The sequence below is a fragment of the Penaeus japonicus genome, unplaced genomic scaffold, assembly GCF_977035675.1.
Source record: "Penaeus japonicus unplaced genomic scaffold, GWHDUDI00000001_assembly GWHDUDI00000005, whole genome shotgun sequence".
NCBI classification, from domain to species: domain Eukaryota; kingdom Metazoa; phylum Arthropoda; class Malacostraca; order Decapoda; family Penaeidae; genus Penaeus; species Penaeus japonicus.
The window spans coordinates 5,365,276-5,390,531 of NW_028234407.1; the positions used below are offsets into that span (position 1 = coordinate 5,365,276).

At 45.1% G+C, this 25,256-nt stretch overlaps 3 protein-coding genes across 3 annotated transcripts in view; all 3 read left to right on the forward strand.

Annotated features, from left to right (window-relative positions):
* The window catches only part of LOC122258285 (uncharacterized), a 190,779-nt gene extending 176,893 nt beyond the window's left edge, over window positions 1-13,886 (forward strand). Inside the window, 3 exon segments of the mRNA XM_086536787.1 lie at window positions 92-403; window positions 537-839; window positions 1,204-13,886. Of these exon segments, the coding sequence (XP_086392913.1) occupies window positions 92-403; window positions 537-839; window positions 1,204-13,886 (13,298 nt within the window).
* A 35-nt stretch (window positions 13,887-13,921) lies between these two features.
* On the forward strand, window positions 13,922-20,446 carry LOC147471771 (uncharacterized; the record flags this gene model as incomplete). Its single annotated transcript, XM_086536788.1, has 1 exon — window positions 13,922-20,446. A coding segment is annotated over exon 1 (6,525 nt), but the record flags the coding sequence as incomplete, so codon positions are not given.
* Window position 20,447: 1 nt separating this feature from the next.
* LOC147471772 (uncharacterized) lies at window positions 20,448-25,133 on the forward strand. The gene is made up of 2 exons (XM_086536789.1): window positions 20,448-25,073; window positions 25,124-25,133. Exons 1-2 carry the CDS (start codon window positions 20,638-20,640, stop codon window positions 25,131-25,133), a joined length of 4,446 nt encoding a protein of 1,481 aa, XP_086392915.1. The 5' UTR covers window positions 20,448-20,637.
* The last annotated feature ends 123 nt before the right edge of the window (window positions 25,134-25,256 follow it).

Below are 25,256 nucleotides of genomic sequence, written 5' to 3' on the forward strand. Positions count from 1 at the left end.
TACTAAATATGTATAACAGGCATGGAAATCAGCTATGGTCCAGCAGATTATAATTTTTATTCATGCAATAATTCTTTTTCTCTCTCAATAGTCCGTGCTCCACCTGATCCATGCATCCCTACTCCATGCGGGCCATACACCCAGTGTCAAGTGGTAAAAGACAGGGCGGTATGCTCTTGCCTTCCTGGCTATTTTGGAAACCCAGACCTTGGATGCAAGACAGAGTGTACCATCAACTCTGATTGCCCTCTGAGTAGTGCATGTATTAACCGGAAATGTGTCGACCCATGTATCGGTGTATGTGGAAACCAGGCTGAGTGTACTGTGGTCAGTCACAATCCTCTCTGTAGCTGCCCTGATGGTCTCACTGGTGATCCTCTTACTGCCTGTAGGCCAAAGCCTGGTGAGTCAATTTGTTTCATAAATTTGATTTGATATATTCTTTAGACAAACCTATATGAGAGCAGAATGGCATCCTAGATATGCATTTAAAAAACACATTCTGATATGTTCTGTTATTTCCATTCTATTACCAGATCAACCAGTTGATCCATGTAACCCCAACCGCTGTGGAATCAATGCTAACTGTGAAGTCAAGAACAACCGTGCTTTCTGTACTTGTTTCCCTGGCTACTTTGGTAACCCAGATGTGGAGTGCAGACCTGAGTGCATCATCAATTCCGACTGCCCCCGATACCTGGCATGTGCCAACCAGAAATGTATTGACCCATGCCCAGGCTCCTGTGGCATCAATGCGCTCTGTGATGTCATCAACCACAATGCTATGTGCAGCTGTCCACGCGGTTACAACGGTGACCCCTACGTAGAGTGCAGAGTTGGTAAGTACCCTCCTTGAATGTTTTTGGGAATGGTTGTTAGATTATCTTGTTTTTCTGTTTTGCTCCATACAATTTCATTTGTTTGTTATGTACATTCCTATTGCACGATTGCCAAATTGCGGGAATTGCATCAGCATGAGATAAGTTGAGCATGATATTTGAATGTTCAGCATGTCAGTCTGCATGGTATCAGATGTGCCTCGCATTAGCATGTTTGTGAGATAAAGTTATTTCAGTAAGATATTGCATTGTATGCCCATAAAGTTTTCTTTTCTTCTACACAAAGAGCATGTATTTAAAGAGAAAAAACCTCTAAAGTGTACCCATTGCATGTGTTAATTGCATGATCCCTAATTTTTTTCAGCACCACCACCGCCCGTCAAGTGCTCCCCGAATGCATGTGGCTTTAACACTGAATGTAGAGTTACTAATGGTTTTCCCATATGCTATTGCCTCCCCAGCTACACAGGAGACCCTTACAAAGGGTGCTCACCCACTACAACTCCTATACCCCCGCTAGTAGCTATCCCAGGCTCCTCAACCCCCCCGCCTTTCCATCCCCCTACTACTCCATCCTCTCCTCCCCGTCCACCCATTGAGTGCGAGGCTAACTCACATTGCTCACCCTCAAGAACGTGTATCAACCAGCGCTGCGTCGATCCCTGCGCTGCCAGCCTCCCTTGTGCTGTGGGGGCAGAGTGTACTGTCATCCGCCATCGCCCTGTGTGCAGATGTCCATCGGGCTTCCAGGGAAATCCGCAAATCACCTGCACTCCCATCCCAACTACTTCCAAACCAGACTGTCTTACTGACCGTGACTGCCCACTGGACAAAGCATGTGCAGGGAGGCAATGCGTTGATCCTTGTCTTTTAGCTAACCCGTGTTCACACTTGGCTGAGTGTACTGTTGTTGAGCATATGCCGGACTGTAGGTGTATCTTAGGTTACATTGGTAATGGTTATTATTGTGAACTCTCTACCACAACATCAACAACACCTGGGCCCTTTGATCATATCCCAACCCACACAACTGTTCATCCTCAAAGCCATGAAGTGGAATATGAGTGCACTAGAGACTTTGAGTGTGATGATGATGAAATGTGTCATAACACAGAATGTGAACCTGTTTGTGTTGTCTCCAATCCCTGTACAGGTGACAACACAGCATGTCGTGGAATCAATCATCGACCTGTGTGCCAGTGTCTTCCAGGATTTGTTGGCAACCCCTTCATTGAATGCAAAAGGCCTTTGCCCTCCACACCATCACCAGAGTGTCTATCCGACCGAGAATGCCCTGATAATAAGGCTTGTGCTCAAAGAGAATGTATAAATCCATGTGTATTATCAAATCCATGCTCACGATATGCTGAATGTACAACGCGTGAACACTTCCCTGTTTGTACATGTATTTTAGGTTTTACTGGGAATGGGTACTTCTGTGATCGCCTCCCCCCAATAGTGGAAATCCAAACACTTCCAACTAGTGTTACAAGACCTCCTATTGCAGTGACAACTGTCACTCACAGTCCTGTAGCTGAATATCCTTCCACAGAGCGACCTCGACCTAAAACTCCCAGCCCGAGGCCACCATTCCTACCTTCCCTTCCATCCATTAGTGTAGGATGCCAGAGCAATGATGACTGCCCATACAGTAACTCCTGTATAAACAAACTTTGCGTCGATGTATGTCATCAAGGATACTGTGGCAAAAGTGCAGAGTGTTCCATCCAGTTTGACATCCCCATGTGTTCTTGTCCACCTGGGACAACGGGTGATCCTTTTATCAGATGTAAGGCACTGGCCACAGAAGCTCCCCCAACTACCCAGTTTCCTCTTGCAGAGACACATATTCCTCTTCAAGAAGTTTCTTTGAAACCTATTGTTGGTTCTACATCACCGATGCCACCCCCTCTTGCTGCAGCTTCTACCACCAGAATCCCTGACACAGTTTTCACACAGCCCACCACCATACATTCATTACCGCCACCCATAACCATTGGCTGTGAAAGCAATGATGAATGTCCATATGATAATACTTGTATCAATAAGTTATGTGGCGATGTCTGCAGTCTGTCTTTATGTGGCAAAGATGCAGAATGCCATACCCTGTCCAACAGACCATCTTGCTTCTGTCCTCCTGGAACAACTGGCAATCCAACCATCAAATGCACTGCTATATTAACTGAACGGCCAAGTATTCTTCATCCACCTCTTGCCGAGACGCTTCCACCACCGTTACCTGTCCAGCCCATTTCAGGGCCTTCACACACACCACATCCACCTATAGCAGATACTACAACTACAAGACTACCTCTTCCACTGGAGGAACCAGATATGCACCTTCCTCCTATAATACCACCTATTGCGATTGCTTGTGAAAATAATGATGACTGCACTATTGATAACACATGTTACAATAGATTGTGTTATGATGTTTGTGCTCTAGGAATATGTGGTGAGGATGCAGACTGTAGAATCACTATACATCGTCCAGTATGTACATGTCCACCTGGAACAACAGGCGATCCCACTATAAAGTGTTTGGCACTGCTAACAGAACAACCAACAACCTTGAGTCCAATAGCAGAAACAAAACCCACTAAAGATGAGCCAATAATTCCAGAAGTACATTCCAGTTCCAGTATTATGCCTCCACTTGCTGAATATTTTGAAAAGAAACCCACAGAGCCTCCAACACTTCCTCCAAAGCCACCTACCCCTAGTCCAATAGTTGTCGGTTGTGAAAGCACAGATACATGTCCATCAGACAATTCTTGCATCAATAAACTGTGTCTTGATGTCTGTTTCCCAGGATTTTGTGGTGAAAATGCAGAATGTCAGACAATTCAGCACAGGCCAAAATGTAAGTGCCCTCCAGGGACATCAGGCAATCCAACAATCAAATGCTCTGCAATAGCAGTTGATGTTATAGAACTACCTATTGCCGAACCGAAGCCTGCTCCAATTTTTGACCAACTTATCCCAGTTGCTGGCCCTACAACCACAGGTTTGCCACCATTAGTTGAACATACAACTCGTCCACGCCCAGATACAACAGTGCCACAACCTTTACCACCACCAGTGATACCAGTTATAATGATTGCATGTGAAAATAATGATGATTGTGAAATGAGTAACTCATGCATTAATATGCTTTGCTATGATGCATGTAGTCTCAATTCATGTGGTGAAGAAGCTGACTGCAAAACTATAAATCACCGCCCTGTTTGTATCTGTCCACCAGGAACCACTGGGGATCCACAGATTGGATGTAAAGCAACAACAACTGACAGAATAACGACTCTTTCTCCACTGACTGATAAGCCACCCCAACAACCTGTTTCTCTTATTCACCCCATTGCTGGTCCATCATCTGAAAATCCTGTACCCATCACAGAACGACCTACCATAAGGCCACAAGAACCTCCTTTAACAACACCCAGACCAGTGCCAACTCCCCCAATGATTCCCATTGGTTGTGAAAGCACAGACGATTGTCCATTTGATAATTCATGTGTCAACCGTCTATGTATGGATATTTGTCATCCAGGATTATGTGGAGAAAATGCTGATTGTCAAACAGTAGGACACAAACCATCATGCATATGTCCTCCTGGAACTACTGGTAATCCAACAGAACACTGTATGGCATTAGCAACAGACAGGCCAACTACAGTCCTTCCCCTTACAGAGAGACCACAACTTCCTGCTGATGCTAATATCATTCCTGGAATTGGACCATCCATTACTACCCTTCCACCTTTAGCAGAAACATCAATAAGGCCCACAGAACCACCATTACCTTCAACAACACCATCTCCGATTGTACCACCAATCGTTATTGCCTGTGAAAATAATGATGACTGCACAACAGATAACTCGTGTATTAACAATTTATGTTATGATGTGTGTAGTTTAGGCATTTGTGGAGATGATGCCGACTGTAAAATACGAGATCATCGTCCAGTGTGCAGTTGTTCTCCAGGAACCACAGGAGATCCTACACGTGGTTGTTATGCAGTGCTCACTGAAAGACCTCCATCTCCTCCCTCACCAATATCAGATATTCGACCACAAGAGGAGGTTCCTATTAGACCTATATCAGAATCATCAAGCCCTGGTCTTCCTCCATTAGCAGAACTTCCAACACCAAGGCCCAAATTACCTCCTGTGACTACACCACCTCCACCACCAACACCAGGTCCTATACCTGTGGGATGTGAAACTACAGATGAATGTCCATCTGATAATTCATGTGTAAACAGGTTGTGTCTTGATGTCTGTTATCCTGGAATATGTGGAAGCAATGCAGAATGTCAAACACATGCACATCGTCCCCTGTGTACATGTCCACCAGGAACTACTGGTAACCCTACTATCAAGTGCTCAGCATTAGCTACTGAGACACCTTCAACACCCCATCCTCCTATTGCTGGTGACCGTCCAATTGAATCAGAATCTATCAGTCCTATCTTGGGTTCATCAACCACTAGACAGCCACCTCTGATGGAAGAAACAATACGTACCACTCCAGAACCATTACCAGTGAGACCTACTCCACGACCTATTGTTCCTCCTATATCTATTGCTTGTGAAAATAATGATGATTGTGACATCGGTGACTCGTGTATCAACATGCTTTGTTATGATGCATGTAGCCTCAACTTCTGTGGAGATGATGCTGACTGTAAGACAATTAACCATCGTCCAGTTTGTGTCTGTCCACCCGGAACCAGTGGAAATCCTCAGGTTGGATGTAAAGCTACAACAACTGACAGAATAACAACTGTTTCACCAGTGACCGATAGGCCTCCTCAACATCCTGTTGATCCCATTCAACCTATTGCTGGTCCGTCATCTGAACTTCCCATACCCCTGACAGAACAACCTACCATAAGGCCACAAGAACCTCCTTTAACAACACCCAGACCAGTGCCAACTCCTCCCATGATTCCTATTGGTTGTGAAAGCACAGACGATTGTCCATTTGATAATTCATGTGTCAACCGTCTCTGCATGGATGTTTGTCATCCAGGATTATGTGGAGAAAATGCTAATTGTCAAACAGTAGGACACAAACCATCATGCATATGTCCTCCTGGAACTACTGGTAATCCAACAGAACACTGCATGGCATTAGCAACAGACAGGCCAACTACAGTCCTTCCCCTTACAGAGAGACCACAACTTCCCGCTGATGCTAATATCATTCCTGGAATTGGACCATCCATTACTACCCTTCCACCTTTAGCAGAAACATCAATAAGGCCCACAGAACCACCATTACCTTCAACAACACCATCTCCAATTGTACCACCAATCGTTATTGCCTGTGAAAATAATGATGACTGCACAACAGATAACTCGTGTATTAACAATTTATGTTATGATGTGTGTAGTTTAGGCATTTGTGGAGATGATGCCGACTGTAAAATACGAGATCATCGTCCAGTGTGCAGTTGTTCTCCAGGAACCACAGGAGATCCTACACGTGGTTGTTATGCAGTGCTCACTGAAAGACCTCCATCTCCTCCCTCACCAATATCAGATATTCGACCACAAGAGGAGGTTCCTATTAGACCTATATCAGAATCATCAAGCCCTGGTCTTCCTCCATTAGCAGAACTTCCAACACCAAGGCCCAAATTACCTCCTGTGACTACACCACCTCCACCACCAACACCAGGTCCTATACCTGTGGGATGTGAAACTACAGATGAATGTCCATCTGATAATTCATGTGTAAACAGGTTGTGTCTTGATGTCTGTTATCCTGGAATATGTGGAAGCAATGCAGAATGTCAAACACATGCACATCGTCCCCTGTGTACATGTCCACCAGGAACTACTGGTAACCCTACTATCAAGTGCTCAGCATTAGCTACTGAGACACCTTCAACACCCCATCCTCCTATTGCTGGTGACCGTCCAATTGAATCAGAATCTATCAGTCCTATCTTGGGTTCATCAACCACTAGACAGCCACCTCTGATAGAAGAAACAATACGTACCACTCCAGAACCATTACCAGTGAGACCTACTCCACAACCTATTGTTCCTCCTATATCTATTGCTTGTGAAAATAATGATGATTGTGACATCGGTGACTCGTGTATCAACATGCTTTGTTATGATGCATGTAGCCTCAACTTCTGTGGAGATGATGCTGACTGTAAGACCATTAACCATCGTCCAGTTTGTGTCTGTCCACCAGGAACCAGTGGAAATCCTCAGGTTGGATGTAAATCAATTACAACTGACAGAATAACAACTGTCTCACCAGTGACCGATAGGCCTCCTCAACATCCTGTTGATCCCATTCAACCTATTGCTGGTCCGTCATCTGAACTTCCCATACCCCTGACAGAACAACCTACTATAAGGCCACAAGAACCTCCTTTAACAACACCCAGACCAGTGCCAACTCCTCCCATGATTCCTATTGGTTGTGAAAGCACAGACGATTGTCCATTTGATAATTCATGTGTCAACCGTCTCTGCATGGATGTTTGTCATCCAGGATTATGTGGAGAAAATGCTAATTGTCAAACAGTAGGACACAAACCATCATGCATATGTCCTCCTGGAACTACTGGTAATCCAACAGAACACTGTATGGCATTAGCAACAGACAGACCAACTACAGTTCTTCCTCTTGCAGAGAGACCACAACCTCCCGCTGATGCCAATATAATTCCTGGTATTGGACCATCCATTACTACCCTTCCACCTTTAGCAGAAACATCAATAAGGCCCACAGAACCACCATTACCTTCAACAACACCATCTCCAATTGTACCACCAATCGTTATTGCCTGTGAAAATAATGATGACTGCACAACAGATAACTCGTGTATTAACAATTTATGTTATGATGTGTGTAGTTTAGGCATTTGTGGAGATGATGCCGACTGTAAAATACGAGATCATCGTCCAGTGTGCAGTTGTTCTCCAGGAACCACAGGAGATCCTACACGTGGTTGTTATGCAGTGCTCACTGAAAGACCTCCATCTCCTCCCTCACCAATATCAGATATTCGACCACAAGAGGAGGTTCCTATTAGACCTATATCAGAATCATCAAGCCCTGGTCTTCCTCCATTAGCAGAACTTCCAACACCAAGGCCCAAATTACCTCCTGTGACTACACCACCTCCACCACCAACACCAGGTCCTATACCTGTGGGATGTGAAACTACAGATGAATGTCCATCTGATAATTCATGTGTAAACAGGTTGTGTCTTGATGTCTGTTATCCTGGAATATGTGGAAGCAATGCAGAATGTCAAACACATGCACATCGTCCCCTGTGTACATGTCCACCAGGAACTACTGGTAACCCTACTATCAAGTGCTCAGCATTAGCTACTGAGACACCTTCAACACCCCATCCTCCTATTGCTGGTGACCGTCCAATTGAATCAGAATCTATCAGTCCTATCTTGGGTTCATCAACCACTAGACAGCCACCTCTGATAGAAGAAACAATACGTACCACTCCAGAACCATTACCAGTGAGACCTACTCCACGACCTATTGTTCCTCCTATATCTATTGCTTGTGAAAATAATGATGATTGTGACATCGGTGACTCGTGTATCAACATGCTTTGTTATGATGCATGTAGCCTCAACTTCTGTGGAGAAGATGCTGACTGTAAGACCATTAATCATCGTCCAGTTTGTGTCTGTCCACCAGGAACCAGTGGAAATCCTCAGGTTGGATGTAAATCAATTACAACTGATAGAATAACAACTGTCTCACCAGTGACCGATAGGCCTCCTCAACATCCTGTTGATCCCATTCAACCTATTGCTGGTCCGTCATCTGAACTTCCCATACCCCTGACAGAACAACCTACCATAAGGCCACAAGAACCTCCTTTAACAACACCCAGACCAGTGCCAACTCCTCCCATGATTCCTATTGGTTGTGAAAGCACAGACGATTGTCCATTTGATAATTCATGTGTCAACCGTCTCTGCATGGATGTTTGTCATCCAGGATTATGTGGAGAAAATGCTAATTGTCAAACAGTAGGACACAAACCATCATGCATATGTCCTCCTGGAACTACTGGTAATCCAACAGAACACTGTATGGCATTAGCAACAGACAGACCAACTACAGTTCTTCCCCTTGCAGAGAGACCACAACTTCCCGCTGATGCTAATATCATTCCTGGAATTGGACCATCCATTACTACCCTTCCACCTTTAGCAGAAACATCAATAAGGCCCACAGAACCACCATTACCTTCAACAACACCATCTCCAATTGTACCACCAATCGTTATTGCCTGTGAAAATAATGATGACTGCACAACAGATAACTCGTGTATTAACAATTTATGTTATGATGTGTGTAGTTTAGGCATTTGTGGAGATGATGCCGACTGTAAAATACGAGATCATCGTCCAGTGTGCAGTTGTTCTCCAGGAACCACAGGAGATCCTACACGCGGTTGTTATGCAGTGCTCACTGAAAGACCTCCATCTCCTCCCTCACCAATATCAGATATTCGACCACAAGAGGAGGTTCCTATTAGACCTATATCAGAATCATCAAGCCCTGGTCTTCCTCCATTAGCAGAACTTCCAACACCAAGGCCCAAATTACCTCCTGTGACTACACCACCTCCACCACCAACACCAGGTCCTATACCTGTGGGATGTGAAACTACAGATGAATGTCCATCTGATAATTCATGTGTAAACAGGTTGTGTCTTGATGTCTGTTATCCTGGAATATGTGGAAGCAATGCAGAATGTCAAACACATGCACATCGTCCCCTGTGTACATGTCCACCAGGAACTACTGGTAACCCTACTATCAAGTGCTCAGCATTAGCTACTGAGACACCTTCAACACCCCATCCTCCTATTGCTGGTGACCGTCCAATTGAATCAGAATCTATCAGTCCTATCTTGGGTTCATCAACCACTAGACAGCCACCTCTGATGGAAGAAACAATACGTACCACTCCAGAACCATTACCAGTGAGACCTACTCCACGACCTATTGTTCCTCCTATATCTATTGCTTGTGAAAATAATGATGATTGTGACATCGGTGACTCGTGTATCAACATGCTTTGTTATGATGCATGTAGCCTCAACTTCTGTGGAGATGATGCTGACTGTAAGACCATTAACCATCGACCAGTTTGTGTCTGTCCACCAGGAACCAGTGGAAATCCTCAGGTTGGATGTAAATCAATTACAACTGACAGAATAACAACTGTCTCACCAGTGACCGATAGGCCTCCTCAACATCCTGTTGATCCCATTCAACCTATTGCTGGTCCATCATCTGAACTTCCCATACCCCTAACAGAACAACCTACCATAAGGCCACAAGAACCTCCTTTAACAACACCCAGACCAGTGCCAACTCCTCCCATGATTCCTATTGGTTGTGAAAGCACAGATGATTGTCCATTTGATAATTCATGTGTCAACCGTCTCTGCATGGATGTGTGTCATCCAGGATTATGTGGAGAAAATGCTAATTGTCAAACAGTAGGACACAAACCATCATGCATATGTCCTCCTGGAACTACTGGTAATCCAACAGAACACTGTATGGCTTTAGCAACAGACAGACCAACTACAGTTCTTCCTCTTACAGAGAGACCACAACTTCCTGCTGATGCTAATATCATTCCTGGAATTGGACCATCCATTACTACCCTTCCACCTTTAGCAGAAACATCAATAAGGCCCACAGAACCACCATTACCTTCAACAACACCATCTCCAATTGTACCACCAATAGTTATAGCCTGTGAAAATAATGATGACTGTACAACTGATAATTCTTGCATCAATAATCTATGTTATGATGTATGCAGTTTAGGCATTTGTGGAGATGATGCCGACTGTAAAATCCATGATCACCGTCCAGTGTGCAGTTGTTCTCCAGGAACCACAGGAGATCCTACACGTGGTTGTTATGCAGTGCTCACTGAAAGACCTCCATCTCCTCCCTCTCCAATACCAGATATTCAACCACAAGATGAGATTTCTATTAGACCTATAGCAGAATCATCAAGCCCTGGTCTTCCTCCATTAGCAGAACTTCCAACACCAAGGCCCAAATTACCTCCTGTGACTACACCACCTCCACCACCAACACCAGGTCCTATACCTGTGGGATGTGAAACTACAGATGAATGTCCCTCTGACAATTCGTGCATTAACAGGCTGTGTCTTGATGTCTGTTATCCTGGAATATGTGGAAGCAATGCAGAATGTCAAACACAAGGTCATCGCCCTCTATGTACATGTCCACCAGGAACTACTGGTAACCCTACTATCAAATGCTCAGCATTGGCTTTTGAAACTCCAGTTACACCCCATCCTCCTATTGCTGGCGACCGTCCAATTGAATCAGAATCTATCAGTCCTATCTTGGGTTCATCAACCACGAGACAGCCACCTCTGATAGAAGAAACAACACGTCCTGAACCTGAACCACTACCAGTCAGACCTCCCCCACAACCTGTTATTCCACCTATTTCTATTGCCTGTGAAAACAATGATGATTGTGACATTGGTGACTCGTGTATCAACATGCTTTGTTATGATGCATGCAGCCTCAACTTCTGTGGAGATGATGCTGACTGTAAGACAATTAATCATCGTCCAGTTTGCGTCTGTCCACCAGGAACCAGTGGAAATCCTCAGATTGGATGCAAATCAATTACAACTGAAAGAATAACAACTGTCTCACCAGTGACCGATAGGCCTCCTCAACATCCTGTTGATCCCATTCAACCTATTGCTGGTCCATCATCTGAACTTCCCATACCCCTGACAGAACGTCCTACCATAAGGCCACAAGAACCTCCTTTAACAACACCCAGACCAGTGCCAACTCCACCTATGATTCCCATTGGTTGTGAAAGCACAGACGATTGTCCATTTGATAATTCATGTGTCAACCGTCTCTGCATGGATGTTTGTCATCCAGGATTATGTGGAGAAAATGCTGATTGTCAGACAGTAGGACACAAACCATCATGCATATGTCCTCCTGGAACTACTGGTAATCCAACAGAACACTGTATGGCATTAGCAACAGACAGACCAACCACAGTTCTTCCCCTTGCAGAGAGACCACAACTTCCTGCTGATGCTAACATCATTCCTGGAATTGGACCATCCATTACTACCCTTCCACCTTTAGCAGAAACATCAATAAGGCCCACAGAACCACCATTACCTTCAACAACACCATCTCCAATTGTACCACCAATAGTGATTGCATGTGAAAACAACGATGACTGTACAACTGATAACTCCTGCATCAATAATCTATGTTATGATGTATGCAGTTTAGGCATTTGTGGAGATGATGCCGACTGTAAAATCCATGATCACCGTCCAGTGTGCAGTTGTTCTCCAGGAACCACAGGAGATCCTACACGTGGTTGTTATGCAGTGCTCACTGAAAGACCTCCATCTCCTCCATCTCCAATACCAGATATTCAACCACAAGATGAGATTTCTATTAGACCTATAGCAGAATCATCAAGCCCTGGTCTTCCTCCATTAGCAGAACTTCCAACACCAAGGCCCAAATTACCTCCTGTGACTACACCACCTCCACCACCAACACCAGGTCCTATACCTGTGGGATGTGAAACTACAGATGAATGTCCCTCTGACAATTCGTGCATTAACAGGCTGTGTCTTGATGTCTGTTATCCTGGAATATGTGGAAGCAATGCAGAATGTCAAACACAAGGTCATCGCCCTCTATGTACATGTCCACCAGGAACTACTGGTAACCCTACTATCAAATGCTCAGCATTGGCTTTTGAAACTCCAGTTACACCCCATCCTCCTATTGCTGGCGACCGTCCAATTGAATCAGAATCTATCAGTCCTATCTTGGGTTCATCAACCACTAGACAGCCACCTCTGATAGAAGAAACAACACGTCCTGAACCTGAACCACTACCAGTCAGACCTCCCCCACAACCTGTTATTCCACCTATCTCTATTGCCTGTGAAAACAATGATGATTGTGACATTGGTGACTCGTGTATCAACATGCTTTGTTATGATGCATGTAGCCTCAACTTCTGTGGAGAAGATGCTGACTGTAAGACAATTAACCATCGTCCAGTTTGTGTCTGTCCACCAGGAACCAGTGGAAATCCTCAGGTTGGATGTAAATCAATTACAACTGAAAGAATAACAACTGTCTCACCAGTGACCGATAGGCCTCCTCAACATCCTGTTGATCCCATTCAACCTATTGCTGGTCCATCATCTGAACTTCCCATACCCCTGACAGAACGTCCTACCATAAGGCCACAAGAACCTCCTTTAACAACACCGAGACCAGTGCCAACTCCACCTATGATTCCCATTGGTTGTGAAAGCACAGACGATTGTCCATTTGATAATTCATGTGTCAACCGTCTCTGCATGGATGTTTGTCATCCAGGATTATGTGGAGAAAATGCTGATTGTCAGACAGTAGGACACAAACCATCTTGTGTATGTCCTCCTGGAACCACTGGCAATCCAACAGAACACTGTACAGCATTAACAACAGACAGGCCAACTACAGTGCTTCCCCTTGCAGAGAGACCACAACCTCCAGGTGATGCTAGCATTATTCCTGGAGTTGGACCTACCAGTACTACTCTTCCACCTTTAGCAGAAACATCAATAAGGCCCACAGAACCACCATTACCATCAACGACACCATCTCCAATTGTTCCACCAATAGTAATTGCCTGTGAAAATAATGATGACTGCACAACAGACAACTCTTGTATCAATAATCTATGTTATGACGTGTGCAGCTTGGGTATTTGTGGAAAAGATGCTGAATGTAGGATTGATGATCACCGTCCAGTGTGTAGTTGTCCTTCAGGCACTACAGGTGATCCCACTCGAGGTTGCAATGCTTTTCTCACCGAAAGACCTCCATCTACTCCCTCACCTATATCAGAGACTCGACCACCACAGGAGGGAGTTCCTATAAGACCTATACTGAACCAGCAAGTCCTGGTCTTCCTCCACTAGCAGAGCATCCAAAACCAAGGCCCAAATTACCGCCAATGACTACACCACCTCCACCACCAACACCAGGTCCTATATCTGTGGGATGTGAGAGTACAGATGAATGTCCTTCTGATAATTCATGTGTAAACAGGTTGTGTCTTGATGTCTGTTATCCTGGAATATGTGGAAGCAATGCAGAATGTCAAACTCATGCACATCGACCCATGTGTACATGTCCACCAGGAACTACTGGTAACCCCACTATCAAGTGCTCAGCATTAGCTACTGAGACACCTTCAACACCCCATCCTCCTATTGCTGGTGACCGTCCAATTGAATCAGAATCTATCAGTCCTATCTTGGGTTCATCAACCACTAGACAGCCACCTCTGATAGAAGAAACAATACGTACCACTCCAGAACCATTACCAGTGAGACCTACTCCACAACCTATTGTTCCTCCTATATCTATTGCTTGTGAAAATAATGATGATTGTGACATCGGTGACTCGTGTATCAACATGCTTTGTTATGATGCATGTAGCCTCAACTTCTGTGGAGATGATGCTGACTGTAAGACCATTAACCATCGTCCAGTTTGTGTCTGTCCACCAGGAACCAGTGGAAATCCTCAGGTTGGATGTAAATCAATTACAACTGACAGAATAACAACTGTCTCACCAGTGACCGATAGGCCTCCTCAACATCCTGTTGATCCCATTCAACCTATTGCTGGTCCGTCATCTGAACTTCCCATACCCCTGACAGAACAACCTACTATAAGGCCACAAGAACCTCCTTTAACAACACCCAGACCAGTGCCAACTCCTCCCATGATTCCTATTGGTTGTGAAAGCACAGACGATTGTCCATTTGATAATTCATGTGTCAACCGTCTCTGCATGGATGTTTGTCATCCAGGATTATGTGGAGAAAATGCTAATTGTCAAACAGTAGGACACAAACCATCATGCATATGTCCTCCTGGAACTACTGGTAATCCAACAGAACACTGTATGGCATTAGCAACAGACAGACCAACTACAGTTCTTCCTCTTGCAGAGAGACCACAACCTCCCGCTGATGCCAATATAATTCCTGGTATTGGACCATCCATTACTACCCTTCCACCTTTAGCAGAAACATCAATAAGGCCCACAGAACCACCATTACCTTCAACAACACCATCTCCAATTGTACCACCAATCGTTATTGCCTGTGAAAATAATGATGACTGCACAACAGATAACTCGTGTATTAACAATTTATGTTATGATGTGTGTAGTTTAGGCATTTGTGGAGATGATGCCGACTGTAAAATACGAGATCATCGTCCAGTGTGCAGTTGTTCTCCAGGAACCACAGGAGATCCTACACGTGGTTGTTATGCAGTGCTCACTGAAAGACCTCCATCTCCTCCCTCACCAATATCAGATATTCGACCACAAGAGGAGGTTCCTATTAGACCTATATCAGAATCATCAAGCCCTGGTCTTCCTCCATTAGCAGAACTTCCAACACCAAGGCCCAAATTACCTCCTGTGACTACACCACCTCCACCACCAACACCAGGTCCTATACCTGTGGGATGTGAAACTACAGATGAATGTCCATCTGATAATTCATGTGTAGACTGGTTGTGTCTTGATGTCTGTTATCCTGGTATGTGTGGAAGCAATGCAGAATGTCAAACACATGCACATCGTCCCCTGTGTACATGTCCACCAGGAACTACTGGTAACCCTACTATCAAGTGCTCAGCATTAGCTACTGAGACACCTTCAACACCCCATCCTCCTATTGCTGGTGACCGTCCAATTGAATCAGAATCTATCAGTCCTATCTTGGGTTCATCAACCACGAGACAGCCACCTCTGATAGAAGAAACAATACGTACCACTCCAGAACCATTACCAGTGAGACCTACTCCACGACCTATTGTTCCTCCTATATCTATTGCTTGTGAAAATAATGATGATTGTGACATCGGTGACTCGTGTATCAACATGCTTTGTTATGATGCATGTAGCCTCAACTTCTGTGGAGAAGATGCTGACTGTAAGACCATTAATCATCGTCCAGTTTGTGTCTGTCCACCAGGAACCAGTGGAAATCCTCAGGTTGGATGTAAATCAATTACAACTGATAGAATAACAACTGTCTCACCAGTGACCGATAGGCCTCCTCAACATCCTGTTGATCCCATTCAACCTATTGCTGGTCCGTCATCTGAACTTCCCATACCCCTGACAGAACAACCTACCATAAGGCCACAAGAACCTCCTTTAACAACACCCAGACCAGTGCCAACTCCTCCCATGATTCCTATTGGTTGTGAAAGCACAGACGATTGTCCATTTGATAATTCATGTGTCAACCGTCTCTGCATGGATGTTTGTCATCCAGGATTATGTGGAGAAAATGCTAATTGTCAAACAGTAGGACACAAACCATCATGCATATGTCCTCCTGGAACTACTGGTAATCCAACAGAACACTGTATGGCATTAGCAACAGACAGACCAACTACAGTTCTTCCCCTTGCAGAGAGACCACAACTTCCTGCTGATGCTAATATCATTCCTGGAATTGGACCATCCATTACTACCCTTCCACCTTTAGCAGAAACATCAATAAGGCCCACAGAACCACCATTACCTTCAACAACACCATCTCCAATTGTACCACCAATCGTTATTGCCTGTGAAAATAATGATGACTGCACAACAGATAACTCGTGTATTAACAATTTATGTTATGATGTGTGTAGTTTAGGCATTTGTGGAGATGATGCCGACTGTAAAATACGAGATCATCGTCCAGTGTGCAGTTGTTCTCCAGGAACCACAGGAGATCCTACACGCGGTTGTTATGCAGTGCTCACTGAAAGACCTCCATCTCCTCCCTCACCAATATCAGATATTCGACCACAAGAGGAGGTTCCTATTAGACCTATATCAGAATCATCAAGCCCTGGTCTTCCTCCATTAGCAGAACTTCCAACACCAAGGCCCAAATTACCTCCTGTGACTACACCACCTCCACCACCAACACCAGGTCCTATACCTGTGGGATGTGAAACTACAGATGAATGTCCATCTGATAATTCATGTGTAAACAGGTTGTGTCTTGATGTCTGTTATCCTGGAATATGTGGAAGCAATGCAGAATGTCAAACACATGCACATCGTCCCCTGTGTACATGTCCACCAGGAACTACTGGTAACCCTACTATCAAGTGCTCAGCATTAGCTACTGAGACACCTTCAACACCCCATCCTCCTATTGCTGGTGACCGTCCAATTGAATCAGAATCTATCAGTCCTATCTTGGGTTCATCAACCACTAGACAGCCACCTCTGATGGAAGAAACAATACGTACCACTCCAGAACCATTACCAGTGAGACCTACTCCACGACCTATTGTTCCTCCTATATCTATTGCTTGTGAAAATAATGATGATTGTGACATCGGTGACTCGTGTATCAACATGCTTTGTTATGATGCATGTAGCCTCAACTTCTGTGGAGATGATGCTGACTGTAAGACCATTAACCATCGACCAGTTTGTGTCTGTCCACCAGGAACCAGTGGAAATCCTCAGGTTGGATGTAAATCAATTACAACTGACAGAATAACAACTGTCTCACCAGTGACCGATAGGCCTCCTCAACATCCTGTTGATCCCATTCAACCTATTGCTGGTCCATCATCTGAACTTCCCATACCCCTAACAGAACAACCTACCATAAGGCCACAAGAACCTCCTTTAACAACACCCAGACCAGTGCCAACTCCTCCCATGATTCCTATTGGTTGTGAAAGCACAGATGATTGTCCATTTGATAATTCATGTGTCAACCGTCTCTGCATGGATGTGTGTCATCCAGGATTATGTGGAGAAAATGCTAATTGTCAAACAGTAGGACACAAACCATCATGCATATGTCCTCCTGGAACTACTGGTAATCCAACAGAACACTGTATGGCTTTAGCAACAGACAGACCAACTACAGTGCTTCCTCTTACAGAGAGACCACAACTTCCTGCTGATGCTAATATCATTCCTGGAATTGGACCATCCATTACTACCCTTCCACCTTTAGCAGAAACATCAATAAGGCCCACAGAACCACCATTACCTTCAACAACACCATCTCCAATTGTACCACCAATAGTTATAGCCTGTGAAAATAATGATGACTGTACAACTGATAATTCTTGCATCAATAATCTATGTTATGATGTATGCAGTTTAGGCATTTGTGGAGATGATGCCGACTGTAAAATCCATGATCACCGTCCAGTGTGCAGTTGTTCTCCAGGAACCACAGGAGATCCTACACGTGGTTGTTATGCAGTGCTCACTGAAAGACCTCCATCTCCTCCCTCTCCAATACCAGATATTCAACCACAAGATGAGATTTCTATTAGACCTATAGCAGAATCATCAAGCCCTGGTCTTCCTCCATTAGCAGAACTTCCAACACCAAGGCCCAAATTACCTCCTGTGACTACACCACCTCCACCACCAACACCAGGTCCTATACCTGTGGGATGTGAAACTACAGATGAATGTCCCTCTGACAATTCGTGCATTAACAGGCTGTGTCTTGATGTCTGTTATCCTGGAATATGTGGAAGCAATGCAGAATGTCAAACACAAGGTCATCGCCCTCTATGTACATGTCCACCAGGAACTACTGGTAACCCTACTATCAAATGCTCAGCATTGGCTTTTGAAACTCCAGTTACACCCCATCCTCCTATTGCTGGCGACCGTCCAATTGAATCAGAATCTATCAGTCCTATCTTGGGTTCATCAACCACGAGACAGCCACCTCTGATAGAAGAAACAACACGTCCTGAACCTGAACCACTACCAGTCAGACCTCCCCCACAACCTGTTATTCCACCTATTTCTATTGCCTGTGAAAACAATGATGATTGTGACATTGGTGACTCGTGTATCAACATGCTTTGTTATGATGCATGCAGCCTCAACTTCTGTGGAGATGATGCTGACTGTAAGACAATTAATCATCGTCCAGTTTGCGTCTGTCCACCAGGAACCAGTGGAAATCCTCAGATTGGATGCAAATCAATTACAACTGAAAGAATAACAACTGTCTCACCAGTGACCGATAGGCCTCCTCAACATCCTGTTGATCCCATTCAACCTATTGCTGGTCCATCATCTGAACTTCCCATACCCCTGACAGAACGTCCTACCATAAGGCCACAAGAACCTCCTTTAACAACACCCAGACCAGTGCCAACTCCACCTATGATTCCCATTGGTTGTGAAAGCACAGACGATTGTCCATTTGATAATTCATGTGTCAACCGTCTCTGCATGGATGTTTGTCATCCAGGATTATGTGGAGAAAATGCTGATTGTCAGACAGTAGGACACAAACCATCATGCATATGTCCTCCTGGAACTACTGGTAATCCAACAGAACACTGTATGGCATTAGCAACAGACAGACCAACCACAGTTCTTCCCCTTGCAGAGAGACCACAACTTCCTGCTGATGCTAACATCATTCCTGGAATTGGACCATCCATTACTACCCTTCCACCTTTAGCAGAAACATCAATAAGGCCCACAGAACCACCATTACCTTCAACAACACCATCTCCAATTGTACCACCAATAGTGATTGCATGTGAAAACAACGATGACTGTACAACTGATAACTCCTGCATCAATAATCTATGTTATGATGTATGCAGTTTAGGCATTTGTGGAGATGATGCCGACTGTAAAATCCATGATCACCGTCCAGTGTGCAGTTGTTCTCCAGGAACCACAGGAGATCCTACACGTGGTTGTTATGCAGTGCTCACTGAAAGACCTCCATCTCCTCCCTCTCCAATACCAGATATTCAACCACAAGATGAGATTTCTATTAGACCTATAGCAGAATCATCAAGCCCTGGTCTTCCTCCATTAGCAGAACTTCCAACACCAAGGCCCAAATTACCTCCTGTGACTACACCACCTCCACCACCAACACCAGGTCCTATACCTGTGGGATGTGAAACTACAGATGAATGTCCCTCTGACAATTCGTGCATTAACAGGCTGTGTCTTGATGTCTGTTATCCTGGAATATGTGGAAGCAATGCAGAATGTCAAACACAAGGTCATCGCCCTCTATGTACATGTCCACCAGGAACTACTGGTAACCCTACTATCAAATGCTCAGCATTGGCTTTTGAAACTCCAGTTACACCCCATCCTCCTATTGCTGGAGACCGTCCAATTGAATCAGAATCTATCAGTCCTATCTTGGGTTCATCAACCACTAGACAGCCACCTCTGATAGAAGAAACAACACGTCCTGAACCTGAACCACTACCAGTCAGACCTCCCCCACAACCTGTTATTCCACCTATCTCTATTGCCTGTGAAAACAATGATGATTGTGACATTGGTGACTCGTGTATCAACATGCTTTGTTATGATGCATGTAGCCTCAACTTCTGTGGAGAAGATGCTGACTGTAAGACAATTAACCATCGTCCAGTTTGTGTCTGTCCACCAGGAACCAGTGGAAATCCTCAGTTGGATGTAAATCAATTACAACTGAAAGAATAACAACTGTCTCACCAGTGACCGATAGGCCTCCTCAACATCCTGTTGATCCCATTCAACCTATTGCTGGTCCATCATCTGAACTTCCCATACCCCTGACAGAACGTCCTACCATAAGGCCACAAGAACCTCCTTTAACAACACCGAGACCAGTGCCAACTCCACCTATGATTCCCATTGGTTGTGAAAGCACAGACGATTGTCCATTTGATAATTCATGTGTCAACCGTCTCTGCATGGATGTTTGTCATCCAGGATTATGTGGAGAAAATGCTGATTGTCAGACAGTAGGACACAAACCATCTTGTGTATGTCCTCCTGGAACCACTGGCAATCCAACAGAACACTGTACAGCATTAACAACAGACAGGCCAACTACAGTGCTTCCCCTTGCAGAGAGACCACAACCTCCAGGTGATGCTAGCATTATTCCTGGAGTTGGACCTACCAGTACTACTCTTCCACCTTTAGCAGAAACATCAATAAGGCCCACAGAACCACCATTACCATCAACGACACCATCTCCAATTGTTCCACCAATAGTAATTGCCTGTGAAAATAATGATGACTGCACAACAGACAACTCTTGTATCAATAATCTATGTTATGACGTGTGCAGCTTGGGTATTTGTGGAAAAGATGCTGAATGTAGGATTGATGATCACCGTCCAGTGTGTAGTTGTCCTTCAGGCACTACAGGTGATCCCACTCGAGGTTGCAATGCTTTTCTCACCGAAAGACCTCCATCTACTCCCTCACCTATATCAGAGACTCGACCACCACAGGAGGGAGTTCCCATAAGACCAGTTACTGAACCAGCAAGTCCTGGACTTCCTCCACTGGCAGAGCATCCCAAACCAAGGCCAACATTACCGCCAATGACCCCACCTCCACCACCACCCACACCAGGTCCTATATCCGTAGGATGTGAGAGTACAGAAGAGTGTCCTTCTGATAATTCCTGTGTAAATAAACTTTGTCTCAACATGTGTTATCCAGGATTCTGTGGTGATAATGCAGACTGTCAGACTCAAGCACATCGACCCATCTGTAGCTGCCCACCTGGTACTACTGGAAATCCCACCATCAAGTGCTCAGCAATGGTCGCAAAAGAACCACCAACACCCCAACCTCCAATTGCAGAACAGAACCCACCACATCTAGACTTCACAATTAGACCAATTGCTGCTTCCACAACCACTCTGCAGCCACCTTTGATAGAAGAAACTGTGCGCCCAACACCAGAACCACTTCCACCACGACCTCCACCACCAGCTATAGTGCCTGCAATACCCATTGCTTGTGAGAATAACGATGATTGTGATGTAGATAACTCCTGTTTGAACAAGCTCTGCTATGATGCCTGTACGCTTGGTATATGTGGAGACGATGCAGAGTGTGAAACTGTAGGCCACCGACCTATATGTCTTTGTCCATATGGAACAACTGGAGACCCTCAAGTAGGTTGTAAAGCTATAGTTGCAGAAATGCCTGTGACAATTTTACCAATAACTGAACAGCCACAGGTTAGTGATGTACCCATTCAAGCCATTCCAGGGCCATCATCAACTCCACAATCTCCAGTCGCTGAACTACCAACTACACGGCCACCTGAGCCTCCAATTCCACTTCCTCCAGCAATTCCAACACCTCCACCCAACCCAGTTGGTTGTGAAAGCACTGATGATTGTCCATATGATAACAGCTGCATCAACCGTCTTTGTCTGGATGTATGTCATCCTGGTCTTTGTGGTGATAATGCCGAATGTCAGACCGTTGGCCATAGACCCTTATGTCTGTGCCCTCCTGGCACCACAGGCAACCCTACTGAAGGTTGTAAGGCCATTGCTACTGAGAGACCTACAACTCTCTCTCCCATGGCAGGCACCCCACAAATAACCCCAGGTGATCCAATTATACCAGGAATTGGAACTTCAACACCTATGCCACCACCACTAGCTGAAACGCCAAGACCAAGACCTCCATTGCCAACAACACCCAGACCTCCACCACCTCCAGTTGTCCCACCTTTTGTAATTGCTTGTACAAACAATGATGACTGTACAATGGATAACTCATGCATCAACAACCTTTGCTATGATGTATGTAGTCTTGGAGTATGTGGAGATGATGCTGATTGCAGAATTCATGATCATCGCCCAGTTTGTAGTTGCCCTCCAGGGACAACAGGAGACCCTACAACTGGTTGCCGTGCAGTGCTCACAGAAACGCCACTATCACCACCTTCACCAATTCCAGAAATAACTCCAACAGTGCCAAGTGATCCAATAAGACCTATAGCTGAGCCAACAAGTCCTGGTCTTCCACCTTTGACTGAGCGTCCTATACAAAGACCTACACTTCCTCCAGTGACCCAGCCACCTACACCACCCACACCTGGTCCCATACCTGTGGGATGTGAAACTTCAGACGAGTGTCCTTCTGATAATTCCTGTGTTAATAGACTCTGTCTAGACGTGTGTTATCCAGGCTTGTGTGGAGAAGATGCCGATTGTCAGACTCAAGGAAATCGTCCTGTATGCAAATGTCCACCAGGAACCACTGGAAACCCAACCATCAAGTGTTCAGCAATGGCTGTCGAAATGCCTCCAAAACCATATCCACCACAAGTAGGAGAACAGCCTCTACACATAGACCCTCCAATCAGTCCTGTAGCAGGTCTTACAACTACTGGACTTCCACCGTTAGCAGAGGAATCACCTCGTCCTACACCTGAACCTCTACCTCCACGACCTCCACCGCCACCCATTATTCCTGCAATACCCATTGCTTGTGAAAATAATGATGACTGTGATGTTGGTGACTCTTGTATAAACATGCTTTGCTATGATGTATGCACTCTTAATTCATGCGGAGAAGATGCTCACTGCAGAAGTGTCAACCACCGTCCTATTTGTCTTTGTCCTCATGGAACAAGTGGTGATCCTCAAGTAGGATGCAAAGCAATTACCACAGAGAAACCTTTAGTTATAACAGTTATACCTGTCACAGATAAACCTCCAAGACAGCCTGATATTACTATACATCCAATAGCAGGTCCAACCTCCACATTACCAGCTCCTGTGGCAGAAGAATCAACAACTCGTATTCCAGAACCCATAACTACAATGCCACCCCCTGTGCCAACTCTCCCACCTATTCCTGTTGGTTGTGAAAGCAATGATCATTGCCCCTATAGCACTACATGTGTAAACCGGTTTTGCCTTGATGTATGTTATCCAGGACTTTGTGGTGAAAATGCAAATTGTCAAACTCAAAGTCACAGACCAGTTTGTACCTGTCCTCCAGGAACTACAGGTAATCCAACAGAACACTGCAGTGCCTTAATCACAGAACGACCTATTATAGTCTCGCCTCTTGCAGAAACATCAAGACCACCACTTGCTGAGACAATCATTCCTGGAAAAGAACCTCCTAGTACTGTACTTCCTCCTATAGTTGAGCTCCCAATAGTCCGACCAACTGAACCACCATTACCTCAACCGCTTCCACCTGCCATTATTCCATCTATTGCCATAGCTTGCACAAATAATGATGACTGCTCTACAGATAACTCTTGCATTAATCACTTTTGCTATGATGTATGTAGTCTTGGTGTATGTGGTGGGGATGCTGACTGTAAAATTCATGATCACCGACCCATATGTAGCTGTCCTCCTGGAACTGAAGGGGATCCTACTCAAGGATGCCATGCAGTGCTTACTGAGAGGCCTGCAACATCTCCTCCTATATCTGAAATACATCCATCGCAACCTGGTGACCCAATAACACCTATAACAGAACCAACAACTTCCGGACTTCCTCCTTTGACTGAGCTTCCCACACCAAGACCTAAACAACCTCCTGTAACTCAGCCACCTCCACCTCCAACACCAGGGCCTCTCCCGGTGGGCTGTGAAACGACAGACAAGTGTCCATATGACAATTCTTGTATAAACCGACTTTGCCTTAATGTATGTTATCCTGGACTTTGTGGAGAAAATGCAGACTGTCAGACTCGAGGACATCGTCCCCTTTGTACTTGTCCTCCAGGTACCACAGGGAACCCAACCATAAAATGTTCAGCTCTTGCTGTAGAATCTCCCCAAACACCTATTCCTCCAGTGGCTGGGGAGACGCCCCAGCAAACTGACTCTCCAATTTCCCCCCTTGCTGGACCAACAACTACTGGACTACCACCCTTGGTAGAAGAGCCTACAACTCCCCCCCTAGACCCTCCATCACCTCGACCTCCCTTACCTCCTATTATTCCTCCCATTTCTATTGCATGTGAAAATAATGATGACTGTGATTTTGATAACTCTTGCCTTAATCTACTTTGCTATGATGCATGCAGTCTTGGGGTATGTGGTGATGATGCCAATTGCAGAACTGTTAATCACAGACCTGTATGTCTTTGTCCTCCTGGTACAACTGGAGACCCTCAACTTCATTGCAAAGCTTTAGTGACTGAAAGTTCAACAACTGTTCCCCCTGTTGTGGAGGTGCCACCCCGTCCTGAAGAATCAATTCGTCCAATTTCAGATTCTACTACACGACTCCCACCAATAGCTGAAACGCCTGAAACTAGACCACCACAACAGCACATTACCCAACGTCCAACACCCATTCCTACTGCACCGCCAATTATAGTTGGGTGTGAAAGCAACGACCAGTGCAGCTTCGACAACACATGTGTAAATCGTCTCTGCCTGGATGTCTGCCATCCTGGGTTGTGTGGTGAAAATGCTGACTGTCAAACTATAGGACATCGCCCATCCTGTGT